Source organism: Conger conger, chromosome 6 (genome assembly GCF_963514075.1).
Source record: "Conger conger chromosome 6, fConCon1.1, whole genome shotgun sequence".
NCBI classification, from domain to species: domain Eukaryota; kingdom Metazoa; phylum Chordata; class Actinopteri; order Anguilliformes; family Congridae; genus Conger; species Conger conger.
The window spans coordinates 25,108,318-25,129,265 of NC_083765.1; the positions used below are offsets into that span (position 1 = coordinate 25,108,318).

General features: G+C 42.6%; 2 protein-coding genes across 4 annotated transcripts; one reads left to right on the plus strand and one right to left on the minus strand.

The window, feature by feature from the left end:
• Positions 1-160: 160 nt before the first annotated feature.
• smim14 (small integral membrane protein 14) lies at positions 161-8,222 on the minus strand. 2 transcript variants are annotated; one of them, XM_061247051.1, is made up of 5 exons: positions 8,093-8,222; positions 5,572-5,662; positions 3,244-3,292; positions 2,613-2,761; positions 161-2,278 (listed from the first exon to the last, which is right to left on the minus strand). In XM_061247051.1, exons 2-5 carry the CDS (start codon positions 5,644-5,646, stop codon positions 2,240-2,242), a joined length of 312 nt encoding a protein of 103 aa, XP_061103035.1. In that variant the 5' UTR covers positions 5,647-5,662; positions 8,093-8,222; the 3' UTR covers positions 161-2,239. The 2 variants fall into 2 exon arrangements, with proteins under 2 accessions (XP_061103035.1, XP_061103034.1); XM_061247050.1 differs by having other exon boundaries at positions 7,954-8,170.
• A 1,825-nt stretch (positions 8,223-10,047) lies between these two features.
• Positions 10,048-20,738, plus strand: ube2kb (ubiquitin-conjugating enzyme E2Kb (UBC1 homolog, yeast)). 2 transcript variants are annotated; one of them, XM_061247180.1, is made up of 7 exons: positions 10,048-10,208; positions 15,743-15,836; positions 16,366-16,424; positions 17,058-17,140; positions 17,418-17,517; positions 17,862-17,990; positions 18,281-20,738. In XM_061247180.1, the coding sequence occupies exons 1-7, from the start codon at positions 10,146-10,148 to the stop codon at positions 18,353-18,355; spliced, it is 603 nt and encodes a 200-aa protein (XP_061103164.1). In that variant the 5' UTR covers positions 10,048-10,145; the 3' UTR covers positions 18,356-20,738. The 2 variants fall into 2 exon arrangements, with proteins under 2 accessions (XP_061103164.1, XP_061103165.1); XM_061247181.1 differs by lacking the exons at positions 10,048-10,208; positions 17,058-17,140 and adding exons at positions 12,856-13,719; positions 15,122-15,181.
• Positions 20,739-20,948: the final 210 nt, after the last annotated feature.

A 20,948-nucleotide genomic window follows, 5' to 3' on the forward strand; every position in this document is an offset into this window, starting at 1 on the left:
ATATTCAAATATAGTCGGCAACATAAAACAGCCCAATTTAAAAAAGCTGTACTTGCCATCTTGCATAAGAGAAAATGGCCACCTCAAGAAATTATGCATTTGAAATTAACATTCCCTCACCCAGAAATATTGACACAAAGAAACAAACTGACAAACAAGCTGCACCAAGAGTAGACAGTATTACTCGTATTTATTCAAAGTTAAGAAAAGTGCATAGTTGAAGCCCTTCATCGCTCATTTTTTTTATCAGTACAGTGTTTAGGGACAGCTTAAATGGCACTAAAATTCTATTGTCAAAGAAATCCACAAATTTGGCCTGTCTTTTAAGTGCCTGTACAGGAAAAAGAATGAAGCCCCCAGATTGTTCAGAACTCTCCTCAAAGAAATACATAGTGAAAGGGTATGTTTGTACAAATTCAATATTTTTACTGGCTTAATTTGAATTTCACAACTGGCAAGGGAAGTGCCGTAGTCCATAGGGCGTTGACTTCAGTCATATGCAAATCCTTCTGCATGAGTGGTGGTTTGATCCCTGCCATGGCACCTTTTAGCTGAAGTCCTTTCTTTATCTTTTACCCTCCGCCTGAAAAAAGTTTACGTGTATTAAAAAAAGCTGCTAAGTGCAGATTTCTCTTTGTGGGTCCAGGAGAAACCATGTTGGAGTTACCATTCTTTAACAAAGAAGCTGAACATCCAAAGTTTTCCACAACATGACCCCTATGTTAAACCTACTGTACTGCACAATACCTCTAATTCTCATCACGGCCTAAAATACAAACTAACCCAACACAAAGTGAGAGAAAACTGGAACACCACATTTAAAAACAAGGTGCAAAATAATCATGGTAACCGTAACATCAGAATTTGATTGCTGTACTTCTGGAAAAAGAAAAGGAGGTGCCAAAGAAAAAACAAAAAACTAAAAGGACATACAGTACATCCATCTTTAATGCACACATCATGTTCGGATTTTTGAGGGAAACAAGATCCTGTCAAAGAAGCCGCTTTGAACTGGTAAAGAATGTGCCAGGACTTTGGTGAAAGAACCACATGAGTATGGATACCTGTAATTAAGGGAACAATGCCAAATTATGCTGCAGATTGGGTTTTCTGAGGTGAACCCTTTTCAAATGGGACAGGAATGTAGGTAGCAATGGGACCTTTAGCATGATCAACGTCACACAAGGCACTGAGCAAACAAGGATACATGCTGTATAGAAACCTCACACCATCTCACCACCTTTCGAACAGCTACCCTCCCCAAATCATGACTGCAGTCATTTAATCAATTCCTACAATCTGTACTTACATTATATAATAAAGACAAAGACAAACTTATAAAAGTGTACCAGCAAGATCCACACTCACAACACAACTCAAGGAGAAATATTTAAGTATGTTTATGTGTATAGTATGCAACTAATAAAGATTATAACCATTAATCGTGTCTAGGGATTATTTGCTCTATTGCACATTGAAGCTCAGCCTTTAGGGCTTATACAGTATATGGAGCCTACGAGCCATACCTGGGTCTTTGCTTTGGACACCAGTCATGCCACAAAATGTTATTTTAGCCCAAGCATTAGAAGCACAGCACTCCCCTTCAGGTTTCTCATGGCAAACGCTATGTAGGGTAACCAGATAGACAGCCTTCAACCCTCCCTCTGGAACCTGCCGTGACAACATAACCTGAAATGCAGACTTCAGTGTGGAACTAGCTTGACACAGCCCAAAACTATGGGGGTACTGAGGGGACACTCACGTTGAGCCTGTGGCATTCTTTGTTTTGACATGTTTGTTTTGTCCCTCACCTTTACTTCTAGCCCAGTATTGAGCAGCAGTCCAAACACAAGATTATTTAAGAAGTCAGCAAGTGAGTTAAAATATTAACACCGTCATGGAATGTTGAGTTTGAGCCGTCCACGCTATTCAAGGACTGATTTAGGATTGGCGTCTCATTTCCCTTCCGTTTGATTGGCTGTGGACACATTTAATTTTCTGAAACTCCTAAATTCAGCTGCGCTAGCAGAAGACACCTGGACCCAAATGTTAGGTTCCAAACACACCCTGCGGAGGCAGTGAACTACTGTGAGACCCACTTCAACATAAAAAAACAGAATACAGACGAGCAGTACGGGGGAGAAATGAAACAAAGCGAGTGAGAAGTTCCGGGTCACAGTAGCTGATTGGGTCATGTCCTGGTCTTGGCCGTGAGGAAGTGGGACGTGCAGCTCCAGGCCTAGTCCACGGGAGGGGCGGGCGGCTCTCGGCCATGGTTCTGAGGAAAGAGGAGGGGGGTTTCTCTCATGGGCTGGCCTGTTGGAGCTCAGGGCCAGGCACAAAGCCGTGCCCCATTTCTCACTGTCCCACCCCGGGCCTTACAGCATACCTTTCAAGTCAAGAACAATGCTTCCCTTAGAATAGCTCTATTTCTTTCTCAGTCTGTCATAGTATATGGCTGTGTGGACGAGCGAAGGCACACCCCTGATTCATTAAAGAACATCATGATACCCTTCTCCCAACACAAGTGCTGAAACACTCCTGACTGAGCCCAAAGGCATTCTCCCACCCCACCCGCCCAGGGGACCGCCCTGCGCCCGAGGGTTACTCACGTTGTGTGGGCTGCCAGGTTTTCCTGCGGCCCCGGGGCCCCTCATGCTGGCCGGTCGGAGAAGGAAGAGGACGAGGGCCAGCACCACCCAGGCCAGCATGATCATGGGCAGGGTCAGGTCCCCGCCTGTGGGGGAACTGGGGCCAGGTACTGTGGGGGAACACGGGTCTCATTCACCGCTCTCCAACAATCAGCGCTTAACAGCCATTTATTCCATTACACCACATGCCATTTATTTCCATTGGCAGAATTGCTCGATTTTTAATGGGGGGGGGGGGGGGCAAAGAGTGATCTTATCATCTTATTAGTCATAAACAAATAATATGGTTAATGGTATGATCTGTGGATTGATAAACTGAGTTCAGGAGTTTTTTGTGTAGGTAAAAGCAGGTGAGTAGGCCATTTCTAAATTAAGCCAGGACACAAGCATCATGATTGCAAAAAATTCTAAAATTCTACGATTATAAAATGTCAGTTTCTAAACTCTAAACGTTTACATTTTCAACCCTTATTTCTTTTGTGTGTAAATGTATATTTCTCCATTTGTCTTCATGTAGAACAAAGTCAGTATAAGAACAAATTATTATGAGAATGAAAGGAATTTCAGTGCAGAATTTGCTCTGAATACCTACTTTCTTGAAGGCACTCTGTGTCCGTGCAGTAAGACTGGGACTGTCTCAGCTGACATAAACACAGAGAAAAGGCATTTGTGTACTATCAAGGATGATAAAGAAACATTTAACAGAACACAAGCAGTTTCTTCATAAACACATGGACTGCAAAGTCAGAGGATATTCACATGAAATGAGCGCCCGTATGTTACACTTCTTGGCCTCTGCTACCCTCTCCTGGCAGGGAGGAATAAATGGTTATAGGTTTGCTGCCACTGCAAACAATTGCAAAGGCAAACAATGAATTTATTTTTTGTACTTATTTTAATTTGCATGCTTATTTTACTTGTACCTGCTTTTTTTCCACTTTTATCATCATTTGGAATGGCCAACTGTATTCACACGTATTCTTTCACGCTCATTGTTGCAACTTCTCTATCAATTTCACAAGGCAAGCAGCTTTCGCAAGAAGACTGTGGGTTAGTTGCAGGTTGCTGGTGAGTATTAAGAAACAGTCATTCCATCTCTTTCTCTGAACGACACAACTACCAATCAGGCGTCACCCCGTGAAGCTACAGCCAATGGGAGCACAGGGTCAGCCCAGATTCAATACCAGGCTGTTTGATCATCTGCAAGACGGAGCAGTGCCTTCACAGGATTAGCCACTGGGCAGCCCAAACAGGATGCATTCCTTGGATACCCACTGCACTTTAAGTAAACCATGATAAAAGCCATTTTGCAAACTGGAATCACAAGACCCATTTCCATTAGCTGACAGAAAATAGTGCCATGGCTCAAGGTTGTTCTTCAGTATTTGCTTTACCATGTACTGCATACAAATATACCAAAGTATATCCAAGAAAAACAACCAAATGGTCAAAGTACAGACAATGACAGTAACTGGTACTGATACTGTGCCTGCCTTTATGAAGCAAATTCTTGCTGTGCTTATTTCGCACTGCGTAAGCGCAGGATGTCCGGGAGCTATGGGCAAGCAAAGGGAGCACTGGCAGGAATAAGATAATCTGATAGGACTCCAGGAGCATTAACCCATACAGCATCTCCTCATCTGCCAAAGGTCTACAGCCAATGCAGTATGCAAAGGTGACCAGGTAATTTGAAAAAAACAAACATGTGCATTAAATTAACCCTACAAAAGGAAACACTCTGCACTGGAAAGTATAAGAATGGCCTTGGCAATATCACACATGGTCATCTCGACAAGTCAACACTCTCTCCTTTATGGCGCTTAGAAAGGTCACCAAGGAGGAGCCATTTCCTGTACTGCATACACAGAGAAGTAAGCGTACACAATCTGCTGCTGACGTGTACAAGCACACAAAGTCATGTGAAATCTAGCAACCAACTGACCTTACAGGCTATACTTCCTGCTCACACAGACCAAACGATCCTCTCTCCACGCAAATAGTCTCCTGAGTTATCAGGGAGGTACAGTAAATTACAGACTGCCCACAAGACAAACAAAGACAAGGTCTAAATGCCCACAGAACAGTGTTTTTTTGTGTGTTTTTTTTAAACCACAAGAACGTACATTGGACATGCAAGCTTTAATTCTTCTTATTTTTCTGTCTGGGTGTCAGTGTGCTTTTCGTTCAACTTCATGTAGAAAATGGCAGCTTTGAACAGAAATTCGAAACCTGATTAATGAACTATTACCTAAATGTTACATTATTTCTGGAATAATGGAATGCCACTACCATTTGACCATGTGCTAGCAACAGCAGTCATCTTCGCTTGCAAGAACCAGGAAACAACCCAATCTTAACTATCACACAATTTCAGCATGTACACAGTGATTTCCAATTCTGGTATGGTACGGGTGTGATCTGCCCTACAGTGAAACTTGCACAGCACTCCTGAGTCCACAGATGTGAGTGTTGAGTGTTGCGCATGAGCATGATTAGCCATTCCAAATTGGGAAGAAAAATAATTTAAAATATAGACATCATTAGAATACTGATTATTATAATGTCTAATGTAACCCACGTTTGAGACAACAGCAGCTAGAACCAGAACAGTGACCTCTGTTTCTGTGGATCTCCTCTCTGGAGCACCTGTAATGACAGCCAGAGAACTGAACTCCAGCTTTCTCTCCAGCCTCCACACGTATTGGGGTCACATGTAAACTCTCAACCAGCTATCCCTGGAAGGTTTCCATGAAGCTAACTGCCTAAGCACCCTCCTCCTCGTATCAAACACATTTTAAAGAGGAGTTGAAAATAAGGGCAAGAAGAGGCAGCAATGAGCCCTAGAGCGCTCTCTAGTCTTGGTTGGAAGAACAGGGAGAGAGAAAGTGAAAGAAAGATACGGCAGGGTGAGGTGCCTCACCAGGTTGATCAGTCTCCTCATGGCGTGTTCATGGGAACAGATGCACTCACACGGGTCAAAGCCTCCCTCTGCCATGTCTCTGCAGCTGGACCTGGGAGGAGAACACGGGGGCACGTTCAGAGACAAGCTAAAACGGCGATCCTGCGATCTTCGGCTAACAAGTCCTGCTACATATGCACAGTCAGCTGTGCTTTTCTGTTTCTTTACAACAAAAGACCTCAGGCAGAAAATTACAGGCTTCCACACCAATACAGCAATTCACACAAAACTGACAAGAAACAGGTCATTTCAGATGTCAAGTTCAATCTAACTTATTTTGCCTTACAAGCACTCAAGAGGTGGGCCTATATCCAATGAAAATAGAATTCATGTTGTATGAAACAGGAATAACTATTAGAGAAACAATAAGGCACGGCCATACTTTGGCAACAACAAGGATTCATCCCCTCTGACTCATAACAGCAGGAACACAGCAAGGACAAAACTGCGAGACTACCTTGATTATGTCATTTAAATAATGACGCTTCAGTGCGGTTTAAACACAAGGGATTGTGATCTCATGTTCAGAAACCACTCGGCATCAAATGTCTACCACCTCCCAAGTCTGGAAAAACTGGCACCAGCTGTAACGTTTACCACTGTGCTCTACACTACAGGCTGCCCAGTCCTCAACAGGATGTCAACCCGGAGGTACAGTTTGGAGGCATTAGTTGTTTCACTGTCCACAGTACATGGGGCTTCCTGCTGGCTGTGCGTCTAAAAGAGTGCATTGTGTCCGTTTGATGAGCCAGACAGCTAATCAACTGAACAAGTCTCACAAAATTGCCTACAAACATAAGCTGCATATATGAAAATCTAGCCCTTACTCCAAACGCCGCGGCAAACTACAATCTACTGCTGCCAGAGGGTGGCCCCTCAACGGCCTTGCCGAGTCTACTGACACCGACAGACAGTGCAGCGCACTGAGCAGATGCGTTGTCACGCCGGTGAAGCTTTTAACACACTGGTGCCATGGTGCCTTGGGAAGAGAAAAGCCCTTAATATAGACAGTTAGAGATGGTTTTTTTTTTTTTCTTTATCGCCAACCCGTGAGAACGCTACGGAAACCAGAATGAACAAGACGTTCTTGGAAATGCCATTATATCGGTGTCAATGTGGTAAGCACGACAAAATTGCAATTATGCTTTCATGAATACGTATGAAACCTTATATAATGTTCAACTTAATGCAACCTGGTTATGCATGTGTAGCCGAGGTTGACACGAGAGGAACTAAGAGGTAATGGCCATATAAGCCGAAGAACAAAATCTAACGGGCACCTTTCACCCGTGGAGTTTGGGATCTGCCAGTTAAATTACCTTAACGCATATTATACACGAACTGACAGCCTGACCCTATGGCTGGTATACCCGTCTATCCACTACGCTTGATTAGTAGACGTGGTTCGAAATGTCCGCGATAGCTTTTATGCGCTTTTTTATGGAAACTTGGGTTTTCCGAGTACAACAGAGATACAAAAGGATAAAAAAGGACCTTATGATGTCGGATGTGTCGATGTACTAATATTATTAGGCTATCTGGCAAGTATGCTCGCGTTGGTTTGTGTTGTAGCGAGACGGTTTTGTTTGCAATGTGACGTTAATATTACGCAATTACATTTAATAGATCTACATTTTGTTACATACGGGACCTTCGTTTCACTTTATTTAAAATCAAGTGAATCAAAAACAAATAGTCGTTATAGTTTAATTTTCTTTACAATTCAAGTTAGGCAACTAAAAAGCTACCGAATGCATACACGATAAATAGCTCTAACGTTACATAAATCCAAACTCTTACTGAGGCTTGGGGAAAATGTAGCTTGATGTCAGTCTCATTAGCAATCACCTGTGCGATGAGTGTGGGGTTGTAATATGACACGATGAGCACCCGAACAACGTTAAATAAGCCACAATCACAAATCATTTTCGAAAATTGGCGTTAGCAAGCTTCCGGGGCTTTCTCCTTGTCAGAACCCAGTGACATTAGCTGATTAGTGCAGTATTGTCTATTCACGATAGCAATATAGAGCATACGCTCGACATTTCCACTACACTGCATATATTGGTTAAACTTCCAGGAGGAAAATGTCTGCTAATGCTTTATTGCATACGCGACGTAGTTAGCTAGCCAAAAAGCTAATGTTATAAACTGGTGATGTCGTTTCTGCGAGCTAACAATATAAAGTGGCGATGCAACATCATGGAAATTGGGACTTTCCATTTAATGGAAATTTGGCAGTCCCAGTCAGTATAACACAAATGGCTAATAGGCAACTACATACATATGAGGAACATAAATACTTAGCAAGTTAGCTAGCTAGATTGTAAATAAACAACTTACTCGACGAATTATGAATGCAACCGCGGGTCCGAATTTTAAAGAAACCGCTGATGAGCAAAATGTGGTCCAGCCGTTTAAGCTAACCCTTCAAGTATGGATTCCCGATGCAAACTCTAATCAAGTGAACAGAATCACACACCCAAAGCACGCTCATCCGGTGGTCCAGCAATGCCAAGAATGCAGCTGCTGCACCGTCTGTGTTTTGGTACACAAATGCAACGGCCACGTCACAGTTTTCACGCGAGAGATCCGGGTTTCCGAAGGAAAAGCACCAAGGCCAGTCGACACAACACTTTCTGGTTTATCATTGGCTTCATTTCTCCCTGTAGCTCCTGCCGACCAATCACAAAATGTATATTGTTGTATCCATACGCACAAAAAAACTTCAGGTTACCAAGGAAGTGAAGTATCCATTTATTAAAAGATAGATAGATACTTTATTCATCCAGAGGGAAATTTTAGATGCAAATTTTCTACACTGGAAATCAATTTGCCAATGGAAATCCAGGTGAAGAGGGAGCTATAGTTTAAACAATGACAACGGAATTGCTCACGTATAGAAACTCCAGAGGGCTACAGGATCTGTTTATCTTTATTCTATCTCATCGCCCCCTTGAATTTTTACGCAGGCATTACTTTCAGATTGTCCAAATGGAAACATCATACATACATTGCTTACTATAAAGTAACTAAATACAGCCCTGTATTTTGCTTTACATACATTAAGGTCATTGGTTGGATTCAAATGACTGCACAATATTACAAGTATTAGTTCAGTCATTAAATATAATTTATAATAGGCAAAATAATTTTCTGTATTATTACATTTGTATTTGATACTTTACTCTTTTTCTGTACTCTACAATGGTATCTACAAAATATACCAAGGCTTTATTAGTCACAACGTGTAGAATTTTGCAAAAACAATATTTGACATGTTGAAGGCAGGGAAGTAGTTCTATTGGGTGCCGTTATGGTGTCCTTGTATAATATCAGGCTGTATGTCTTTAAATATTACAATGCCAGAAGTTATTAATATCGATCAATACATTTGCATATTAATGCTTATCTCATTCTTTCTACAACTATTTCTATTCATACTGCATGGGGTTAAGTTCCACCGCAGTAATCATAACAACAAGCATTAAAATGGTAAATGGTTGGGGTTAGGTGTTTTGCTCAGGGACACTTCGACACAGCTCGGGCAGGGGATCGAACCAGCAACCCTCCAACTGCCAGACGACTGCTCTTACTGCGTGAGCTAATGTCGCCCCTAATGCATTAGCATTAGCATGTCTTAGCTCTAATATATTGTCTTAAATATGATTGGGTAACAAAATATTGTTTTAATGTTAAAATGAACTGGCCATTTCTAAAAGCTGCAGGATTAAACACTGTTGAAAACTGTCAAAACTGCAGAATTCTTTTGTTAATTCAACTGAGTACTGAGTACAAAAGACAAATAATGCAAGAAATAATCTAGAAAATTTGTGTTTTGCAGTCTTTTTATGCTGAACAAAGGAGAAAATCCTGAGCTTTCATTATTGGTTTACATGCACACTGATATTCCAGCTGGCCCTAACACATGACAAGAATCACAAAGGCCCTCTATTACAATGGGAATTCCATACAGAATGACTTAGTCACTGGGTAATGCCTAAATGCTGGTAAAAGTTACTCAGATAAATTTTAACATGTGATTGAACTAACAAAACGAAATAATGGCATGCTGAATTGATAGTCATAGCCTACACCAATAATAGGAAATAAAATGTACAAATATAACAAGTTATTACATTGATAGAAACAAACTAAGAAACACAAATGGAACCTTTATTTGGAAGACAAACATGACAATAGTATAATCGATTGTCGACTAGTACTGTATTGATGATATTAAACCATAACGCAGAATGATAAAACAAATAGTTTTACTGGCGTGCAACATAATTTTCGAACGATCAGTTTTCCTATACAGCACGATGTGGATGTTTTGAGGGCCGCCATTTACATATGGGGGGATTGGGGGGGGGGCGTTCTGTGTTTTTGTTGTAAAAAAAAAAAAAAAAAAAAAAAAGTGGAAAAAGGAGGAGAGCGAGAGTGTGTGCGGGATCTGAGTCTGAAGCTGAGCGAAGCTACAGCCGAGGCAGGCCTGATCCAGGAAACAGCAACAGACCGGGGACGGCAAAACCATGGCCAACATCGCAGTCCAGAGGATCAAACGGGAGTTCAAAGAGGTTCTTAAAAGCGAAGAGGTTTGCCATTTTATTCCCATTACAACCGATATTGTAACGCAGTGTTAGTAATCCAGCATCATGCAACGTTAGCAAGCTAATGGTAGCTTGTTAGCTTGCTAACTTGGCAAACTGCGGACATTGGGGATTTCTAAATTACCTATGTAGCTAAGGTTAGCTAACCAAAGCTAGCAGGCTACGTTAGCCACAACGTCACCCAGAAACGGCAAGGGCCCATGGGACGGTAGCTTGCTAACAGTACCTGTTTTTGGTGGAGAGGGGTACATGCAGTTGTGCAGGAAATACCGAGGACTTGGATATCAGTTAGGCCGGGACAAGGCATTTTGATGGCAGGCACAAGTCGATATTGTTTGGATAGCATGGCCAGCTAGACCCAGCTTCATATCATGCGAACTTGACTATCTACGATTGACAGTGACAGCATAGCTAACGACAAAGTGGAGGCATTTTAGCTCGAACCGGTGGCCACGGCTAGCTAGCGCACAACCTCAGTCGTTAGCTACAGGTCTTTTTCAGGTGACTGTTTCGTAACTAACTCAACTGGCTGATTGTTTGCTATCATATTCGCCCATTATGTCAGTGAATATGTCATTAATATGTCAGCCTTTTCTGACGGGAAAGCTTAATTTCGGAGAAAAAAAATCGCATTCCTTGTGCTTGTTGCTACAATTGAAGCTGCTTAATCGTGACAGTCAACCAAGCAAGCTAATATTGGTTAGCACACTACTCCGACAGATGTTGTACGGTGGCTTGTGAACGAACGTTAATGGTAGCTACTAGACTAGCTAGCTAGCTGAATCATGTCAAAACGAGATGTAGATGTATCTTAATGATTGTCGATGATTAGCTATACATGTATTCAAATAATTGCCTCATTACAAAATATTGCAATATGAACTGTTGGAGAACTAGCTGTCCCCTGAATGCAACGATTAAGCCAGTTTGACAGCTTGCTAAGTAGGCAACGTTACACTCCAGATGTATGATTTCGATATTCAGGTTCAGTAACTTGGCCTACTGTTGTCCACAATGCTTTTTAAACTAGATGGATTAATAAAAGCAGTGGCTGGGTACTTGGCCGACATGGTCAGTTCTGAAGTTTCTGAAATCGCTAGCACTGGTTACCTGCACAACATGCCTCTCCTGGTAACTTACATGAAATATTTTACTTAATTCATTTATTTTGCTGTAACGTGTGGGAATAGCCGTTTTATCCGTTGTAAAGCACTTCCTCTTGTCTGCATCTCTCAATTTACACATCTACGCTAGTTGTTGTAGGCTATTTATTTACATGGCTTGTCCTTAAGGTCCAAGTCCTCAGACTATGAAAAAGTTTAAGCGCTTTTTGTTTATTGCATAGTTTAAAGGGTTCTGAATATGTAAAGCTCTTCATTGTCAGTTGAAGGCACATGTAGTCAGGTTTCTGCAGCAGAAATGGGTGTCTAGAGAGGGCTGAACTCTTCTCATATCCTGCTCTTTCTCCAAGTTGCAAATCATCTGCAATATTGAAGAAGGACTGTTACAGTATCAGCACAACAAATTCACAAATTCAACAAATTCACAAATTCACAGTGATTTAATTCATATGCTGCCTGACTGCAGATTGCACGTTCGCTTTTTATTTGGAATATAACCTTATATTTTTGGATAGTGGCAGGACAAAATTGCAAGTGTCATGTGTTACTACTTACTGGATAAACCAAGTATCAACTACAGTGTAGGATCTTATATTTAATCTTGGTTAACATCTGAGACTGTGACTACTGATGGCCCCTTTATGTACTTGTAAAATTCACCTGATGCTTTTGTAGAAGTGTGGTATATGATGACTGGGTGCGGACATGGAAACGGTGGAATGGAACTCCAGAACCGATGTGTTAGTAGTGTGAAAGAAGCTCTCATGCAATCCCAGGGCTTGGATGCTGTAAAGAGGACCGTAGAGTCCAAACCCCTTTGTGACATGAACTACTTTTTCAGAGTATGCATTTGCCCCGTACAGGTGGCTAGGCTCTGGGAGAAAGCACCTTGTGCAGTGGGCATGTGTTCGTTAGGACTCTGTTGTTGTGTACTGGGGTAATGAATGAAGGGATAATTTGGATGGCTTCTGTGTGTTTGTGCGTGTGTGCGTTCCTCTTTTGGCAGGGTGCGTGTAATCACATCTAGGCCAGCCGTGGTGACCGCATTCTGTCTTGCTCTTCTTCGTAGATTGATCTGAAAACGGCAGACTCCTGTTCAGCTTGGCCTTTCATGGGAAACTACCCCTCGTTGTGAGGGAGCTGAAAGAAATTCTGATGAGAGTTTGACTATGATTTGCTGTGACATTTTGGGACATTCCTAAATGTTCCAAAAAGGGGAGGGGGACACATTCCTGAAATGCACCGTATAAGATGTGATCCTGAGACAGACGTTTTAGCATAAGCTGTCTTCAGCATCTTGCATGATAATGGTCTAACTTCTTGCACTTTATAAGAACTTATTTTTCCCCCATTGGCAAGTCATATTGGTGTATTTATTTTTGTGGGTGAGATGCTGGGAACAATAAAAACAGAAGTTAGTATAATTAAGACAAAAAAAACTACAGCTGCAGTATTAAAAACGGACAGGAAGAGAATGCTAGGGTACTTGCAGCGGAGCTGAAAGATGTGTTGAACAATAATCAACAAGGAATTCCTGTGGTGTTTGTTTACCAGGTGATCTTATATGGTGGGTTGGCTAAATGAACCAAAGCACTTAGCTGACTGTGAATTCAGTTTTGAGACTGAGATGTCACCTTACAGGGCTCTATGGTAACATTTTGTTCCATGGAGCACACTCAAGCTGCTGGGGTAGCCTATTGCCTAGTGGCCAAGGTACAACACTGGGACCCGCAAGGTCGGTACTTCCTGCTACAGCAGGAAGCAATACCTCCCTGCTGTGTAGATGGTGCTTCAGCACTTGAGTAAATGCTCCAGCTCAGTATTGCCTGAACTCCATGGCCCTTCTGCAGCTCAAACGGAGCCTCACATTCACGACTAAAGAGCATGGGAACTGTAGGGCGATTGCTGTTGACAAAGGAGTCAGTTTTTAATTCAACAAGTAAAACCAGCAAGTATTCTTCTCCAGAATACTGGAGACTCCACAGAAGAAGCTTCCATAGTCTGGTAGCCACACTGTTTCTGGCAGGCGGTTCTGGTCATGGTTGTCCAGTGTGAGCTGGAGTGTATATGAAAAAGAGTGAGAATTTGAGAAGCATTATCATGGAAGAGCTGATATGTGGTCACTGTGTGTATTTTGGGATGGTCTTGGTTTTTTTAATCATTCCCTTTTTAGGCCCCCTTTTGGACGAGGCTGACTTGGGAGAGAGTCCACCACACGAGCCCACATTTTGTTTCCCAAAATCAGAATTTCTTGGAAAGGGAATGATGCCGGTCAGGCCAGTAACTTCTTTACACTTCTAGAGCATTCCAGCAAAAATTGAAATGGAAAGGAGATGTGGCAATTTTAGGATGGCGATTTACACATCAATGCAACGGTAAGAAATTACACTACCACTTCTTATAATGCATAGGATCACAGTCAGTGGAACAATTTGATGCTGATAATTGATATTTTTTGCAGTCTTTCGATTTATATTGAATTCTTGTGAGTCTGTATAAATAGAAAAACATGTAGAAAGGGATGTATCAGTAGGTCTGGAGTGTACCCCAGCTGGGTTGTGTTTTGCCTGATGGAGTTACAGTAAGTGTTAATGCAGCCCATGAAGCGAGAGTCAGGTAATGCAAGGTCAACTTGGAGTTTCATTGTGCAGTAGCTATACATTTTTTAAAATGCCGAGTTGGTGACTCCAGGCAGTTCCTGTACGCTGTAAACAGCCTTCAGTGAATATTAATGAGTAGTACTGACATGACAAGTCTCTGTGTGGGTAGTGGTGCATTATGGGTAACTCTAAAGTAAAACAGTTATTTTCCTCTTGATCTGACATTCTTGTACATTTTTAGTTGCCAGCTGCTTGCAGACTTTAAAGATGTGGCTGCTTATGGGTTAATGAGCTTTAATCATACCTCATTATCTTTAAGATGACATCCTAGGTTGTCCAAGCATAGAAGTACTTTAGAGGCACCAGCTTGGGACACCATGGGTTTCTTTATGAATAACTGAAGCACATAATTAGTTGTTATGTATTGTCAGCACTGTTCAAGAATATTTTATTCTTTTATTTGGGTGTTTTATTTATAGTTGTGGCTTGTCAAGTTTTTATTGTGCATTAGGAACAGCAAATTAAAGTGATGTAGTACATCCATGAAGCATTTCACTGAAAGCTTTTTTGTACTGTAGGATATTTCACTTGAAATCCAGCTTGTGTTCTTCATTGGAAATGTAATTGGCACAATATGGTTTTGACAACCAGTTGTAGTTCTACAGTTCCGATCTAAAATTCTGCACTGAGAATGTTTGTTAAAGATGGCACACACTAGATTCAGTATTTATCTATAAATACTGTTTTAGTTTTTTTTCATAATACTCTGTAGTACCCTGTAAGCTAGTTTGCATTTTTCTATCCCCCTTATTATTTTAGTCTTTCTTTCTCCTGCACTGACTCTCTCAGGGGCTTAATGTGTTGCTACTGCAGTCCCATACGGGTTAATCGGATCTGTATGCCAAAGTCAAGTTCGTTTCCCAACGGTGTTGTGTTAATTCTGGCAGTTGTGCATGTGAATATCTCAAATAAAATCTCACCGTTTGAGGATTCCAATATTGAGGGTTCCCCAATTGAGAATGCCCTGTGTGTGTATTTGTGTGTTTCTAGTCTCTGTATCCTGTGTGTGGGTCTGAGAGTGTGAGCGTGTTCTCACTCATTGCTGTAGCCTCTTCTCTCAGGTGAAGAGTGCTATCTCCAAATGTTTGTCAGCTGGCTGTTCTTTTCACCCCACCAGCCCACCAGTTATACGCGCATGGCTTGTGCAGGAAGACCGCTAGTCCCTGCTTAACCAGAGGTGGGTGCTGGTGTGCCAGTGAGACGCATAGTGCTGACTGCGAGCCTTCCTTCTGTGGGCAGCACAACAGTCGTCCTGCACTACACACTGGCCTGTAGGGCTGCTGGCCTGAGCTGAGTGTGGCCTCATTACATGAATGGCATAACATGATGAGCATCAAATCATATCATCCCGCTATGCTATCACCAGGATCTCCTGCTTGCTTATTTGGAGATCTCCTTGGTAATTCCTTTAAATTAAATGTTAAAACTTAACTTCACACAGGCAAGTGAGTGTCAATCGGGGATGCAAATTGCAGGTACAATTAACTCAACAGTAGCACTGTTTTAGTCACAAGATTTTCAAACACTCATTTTTATTCAATTAATTTGTATGTGGTTGTGTACATTTTGTAACGGCATTGCTTGTATTGTGTTGATTGAATTTGCAGAGAGGCCGGCTGTCGCCTTGGATCATTTGTAATGCGTAATAACTTGGAGCATTGTTTTGTTTCTGAAAAGACTGTTTCCCTGGAGAGCGACTCCACTGACTCTGCCTGGCTCTGTCTTTTCTTTCCCGCAGACGAGCAGAAACCAGATAAAGGTGGACTTGGTGGATGAGAACTTCACAGAGCTAAAGGGGGAGATAGCGGGACCCCCGGACACGCCATATGAAGGTGAGGGATCCCCCCTGGGCGGGACGGAGGGGGTACACCTTTACCCAGCCCCTGTTAATGGAGTGCCATTTTGGAACAAAAGCCCTTCAATTGCAACATGCTTGCAATATGCTAAGCGGACCACACATTTATAATTCCTTTAGTCACCTTTCGTGTGTAAGGAATAAGAAATAAAAAAAGTGTTTTGTTCCTAGGCTAAATGGATTGAGCGATGCTGTGTATGGTTCCCCCACCAGGATGTTTGTGTCGAGGGGAGGCATATATTTATATGTTTTCTATATATTGAAAGTTTAATTTTGGTGAGATCTGCAGCTGCAGCTTGCTCCTTGGAAAGATCAGGCTGTGCTGTATTCGCTAGGCAGAAATTGGGAGAAGGCACGTCGTAAGCATAATGGCATATGAAGAATTCAGAGAATATCTCTGCATTTAAAAAAAAAAAAAAGCATTCGGTCATTATGGAATTGGACTGGAAAACTGGCAGAAGGAACAGTTTTTTGTTGCAATATGTAATATTTATTTATTTTTGCAGGTGGTAGATATCAACTAGAAATTAAAATTCCGGAAACGTATCCATTTAACCCTCCAAAGGTAGGTGATTGATTTGGCAAGAATTGGATGCACTCTTTAGTGTTATTTAGTGCCATTACTTTTTTCTTTTTTTTTTTTTCCATATAAATCTGGCCATGAACACTTTTATAATTGCTGTAAAATAAATACACTTCAGTAATTTAAGGCCTGTGTTCCCCATGCAATGAAAACGCTTATGTTCTGTATGAACGTGAATGGGGTCAAGGTGAAAGCTATGTTTTAATTTCCGCTATAGTATACACTGCTGGGCTGGTTAAAGTGATAAAATAACTGGGTTGAGATGGAATAAAAAGCAGTGAAGTAGAGCAGAGTTCTGAGCTGTACTTTTCTGTTATCCGTGTTATGCAAGGGGATTCTGGGAGATTGTGTTTTTGCTCATTGAGAACATTAAAGCCCTGTCATAGAGTTTGACTGTAAGTACCCATCACCAATCTCAATGGCGAGGTTCAGGCCCAGTGCACACTGGACATTAGGTTTTGAGAACTAATTTCTTCAGAGGGCCACTTAACAGGTTTTTCATTAGCACAGTTCCAAAGTACAGAAGAGGTTCTTCCAGCCCTGCAGGGGTATAAGAGCATGTCCATCTGTTCAGATCTCCATAACCACCCCCCTCACAATCTGCCTGTCTTGCAGGTGCGTTTTATTACCAAGATATGGCACCCAAACATCAGCTCGGTCACTGGGGCAATATGCTTGGACATTCTTAAAGATCAGTGGTGAGTGCTATCCACCTGCAATATCAATGCTTGTGAAGGTACGACACTGGAGCATCACAATAAAGTGCTGTGCAGATTGTGGAAACATGCTAACTTCTAGGGGACAAGTTACATAGATACGCTAGCTAACAGGGTAGCAGTTATCCAAATCTGCTAGATATTAGGCAGAATATGCTCGATATCAAGGGGCAAGTTGTCCAGATATGCCTGATATCAGGAAGTGAGTTCTCCTCATGCTCTGACTGGCTGACTCTGTCCCTCTGGCTCCGCCCCCCAGGGCTGCTGCCATGACGCTGCGCACGGTGCTCTTATCGCTACAGGCTCTGCTGGCGGCAGCGGAGCCAGACGACCCTCAGGACGCAGTCGTGGCCAATCAGGTGAGAGAAGTGTCTGCTATCACTTTTCAGTGTGACTCGGCACATTAACACTCAACTTTCAAATTAGCGTTGTGTAATGAGTATGTGTGAGCGTGAGCGCATGTGTGCAGGTATTCAACTCTTCCATTTCTGCCGTAGTCTTACGAATAAGACTGCATTTAGTCTCTCAATAACTGTATTGCATTTTTAATGTACATTTTTCTGTACTGTTAGATTGTGATCGAAAAGCCGGAGTGTGTTTTGGTATTCTCGCTTACGTATTTGAAAACCCTTGTATGTGTGTTGTGTGCACACTGACGTGTTTGCTTGTGCTGTTTTTGCCTGCTCCTGCCTCTCCACCCCAGTATAAGCAGAACCCAGAAATGTTCAAACAGACGGCTCGACTGTGGGCACACGTGTACGCCGGAGCGCCCGTCTCCAGTCCCGAATACACCCGCAAAATAGACAAACTGTGTGCCATGGGCTTCGACAAAGTGAGTACTCCGCACACACTCGCACACACACTCGCGCACACACACTCGCGCACACACTCGCGCACACACACTCGCACACACACACACTCACTCACACACACTCACACACACTCACTCACACACACTCACACACACACACACACTCACACACAGTGCATATGTGAGATATGACTCAGTGGATGGGGAAGTTTTTGTTTTGGGAGGTGTGTGATCAGCACTGCTTTGGGATGATGGGGTGTGTGCGCTTGCGTGCGGCTGCATTAACTCCCCTCTCCCCTCTCTCTCTGCAGAACGCAGTAATAGTGGCCTTGTCTTCAAAATCGTGGGACGTGGAGACGGCAACAGAGCTGCTGCTTAGCAACTGAGTCCCCCCTCCATGGCTGCATCACTAGGCTTGAACACACAACCCAACCCGCCCCCCATCCGACCTCCAGTCTCTACCTGCCCCAAACCCTTATTCCTCCTCTCCTCCCAACCACGCTCCAAAACCCATCACACCGCTGGGCCTCCAGTCATCCCTGACCCCCCATTCCAGCAGTCCTCACCCTCTGGCTCCTCCATTTTACCTTCAGATCTATGGTTCTTACTTTTTTAAAGAATACATGTACGTTCCCTTTTAAACAGAGAATGAAATGCACCTGAGTGCTGTCCAGCTGAAAACTGAGACTGGGGGATGAAAATGTTTTGGAAATACCCAAGAAAAAAGTTAATCTGTAAATAAAGGTATTAAAAGTGTAAATTAAAAGGAAAAAAAGACATGGGGAAAATACTTTTACTCTTTCTTAATACTGTAAAATTGCCCTGAATTTGAGCTGTGCTTATGATGATCATAATGATGAAGACAATGTGGCCTATAGGTTTATTTTTAAGTGATATAAACGCGAGTGTTGTCCTGTGACAGGATTGGGGATGTTCCTCTGTTTTGGGCTGCGGAGCTGTACGGTGGCCACAGTGGTATTGGGCTTGTGGGCCGGGGCGGGGGGTTGGTGAGAGGCAGCTCGGATATCTTACCTTCATCTGTAACGACACATGCACACAGAAACCTCATCAGTCTGCTCGGCCAGATGACGTGGTGAAAGCGAAGGCCGTATGTATTAATGCTATATTTGTATTATGGATTCCCCTCTCATTGCATCTCTTGTACAGGTATACAGGCTGGATTGTACAGTATTAGTCATTTAAATGCCTTTTTTTTTTTTTTCTTGGAAATTCAGTGAATGGTAAAATGAAGAGTGGAACTCTTCATATACTTTACATATCCTGTTTGCTGTTTCTTCCCCCCTACCTCTCTTTCTCCCCCCCCCCCCCCCCAAAGTACGCCCTCCCTCGCTGGTTGCCATAGAAATGTTGCCCCCACCACCACCTCGTGGGCCAGTTGTTCCTGCTCTGGTGTTGTTTGTGGATTGACTGTAGAAGGGGTCCAAGTGGTCCATAGGGCCCAAATCCCCTCGCTAGAGGAAAAACAACAAAACGCCTCAATGAAAAAAAAAACTTGCGGTGCCAAACACACGTTCCACTGCCCTGCCTTCACAGGCCCTCAGTGGGAGACCTTCCGCTTTGGGAAGGGGTGGGGGGTGTGCAGTCATGGTCCAACCCGGAGAGGATTTGTGCAAAAGTGGCCAGCCCTCACTCTCCTGTCTCAGGGGGTAGTTGTCTGAAAGGCAAGGCTGCATCTCTGCATCATTTTGTAAAACGAGTGGTTTCAGCTGAAATCCTCCCCCTCAGTCCCAAATGTTCAACACCCTGAGGCAGGACACTGTCCATCCACTGAAAAGCCCAAACTCACCCTTGCAGAGTGCAGAGGTGTTTTCAGAGGAGTGGTTTTTGGCTGCTGAAAGGTTGTATGTCACTGACGGGGATGCGCTGAATCAGGGATTCGCGCGAGGCCCTTTACGCTTTACTCCACGGTTCCTCTCCCTGTACAGGGCTGCAGGGCACCCGTAATCCCAAAGGATCTTGTTAAGAAAGCTCCATTTAGTCACACAATTCTGGCACCAAAAATAGAAGTAACTGCATGGGTTCTGGGTTGTAACCAAAATGCTCTGAACTTTTAACAAATGTGACTTTTTAAACTTTATCCACAATATGAGGTTGGGAGTCCTCCCCATGAATGAAAACGCACCACTTTTTTCTTCTCAAGACGGACGGCACGCTTCATGGTACTGTTGAATCTGAAGTACAGAGTATTTGATTTGCTTGGTGGTCTTAAGGTAAAGGGCAACAGCTTCAGTGAATGTTACTCACGTAAACCAGTTCAAACATGTACAGTTCTCATCCCTGATCAAAACTGTTAAATAGTCTCTTCCAGAATAGGGTTAGGGTTTTATATTTTTTACATTTACATAACTGGTAAATATGGAAAAAAATTATATTCAAAAGGGGAAAACATTCAACTGGGTTTGTTTGTCAACCTCATTCTTTCTGTGGTGATGGACAAAGTGCTACTTAATAGAAACACCTATGGAGAAAAGTACTTTTTTAAATGTATATAAAAAAAGATTTGCCATTTGCTATGGGTACAGCATTCTTGATTTTGAAATGTTATTGTAGTTACTATAATTTGAGCTTCTGATAGGCGTATTCACTGCACTGAGGGAAAAACTGATTGGTTTTGTCATTTTATTTTTTTGTTACAGATTGTGTTAACAAATATAAAAGGAGCTCACTGTCAACAGCAGCAAGGTAGTTGAATATTGTACATTTGTCTTGAGCTATTAGACCATCTTCCTGGTCACAAAAAAAGGAAAAGCTTTATCCAGAGACTCATTCCAACTTGCAGTGCAGTTTATCCAGAATTCTGAATATTTTTTATGCATTACTGGTTAATCTTGGCAAGCACAGACCTTGTGCAATTGAAGAGTAACCAATGAAGTCTCGGGCAAGTTGACACTGTGGCTTGAGATGAGTTTTATCAAGCACCCCCACCCCCACTCTCTCCAGACGAAAGGGAGAATGCCC

What these genes read in the sequence shown, in the direction of transcription:
- smim14 (XM_061247051.1), bottom strand. Translation starts at nt 5,646, where the DNA reads ATGGCAGAGGGAGGCTTTGACCCGTGTGAGTGCATCTGTTCCCATGAA. An exon ending in CACAGAGTGCCTTCAAGAAA is followed by an intron (nt 2,762 to 3,243) that starts GTAGGTATTCAG and finishes GTTCCCCCACAG; the next exon opens with TACCTGGCCCCAGTTCCCCC. An exon ending in AACCTGGCAGCCCACACAAC is followed by an intron (nt 2,279 to 2,612) that starts GTGAGTAACCCT and finishes CTCTTTCCTCAG; the next exon opens with AACCATGGCCGAGAGCCGCC.
- ube2kb (XM_061247180.1), top strand. Translation starts at nt 10,146, where the DNA reads ATGGCCAACATCGCAGTCCAGAGGATCAAACGGGAGTTCAAAGAGGTT. An exon ending in CCCGGACACGCCATATGAAG is followed by an intron (nt 15,837 to 16,365) that starts GTGAGGGATCCC and finishes TTATTTTTGCAG; the next exon opens with GTGGTAGATATCAACTAGAA. An exon ending in ACGCAGTCGTGGCCAATCAG is followed by an intron (nt 17,518 to 17,861) that starts GTGAGAGAAGTG and finishes TCTCCACCCCAG; the next exon opens with TATAAGCAGAACCCAGAAAT.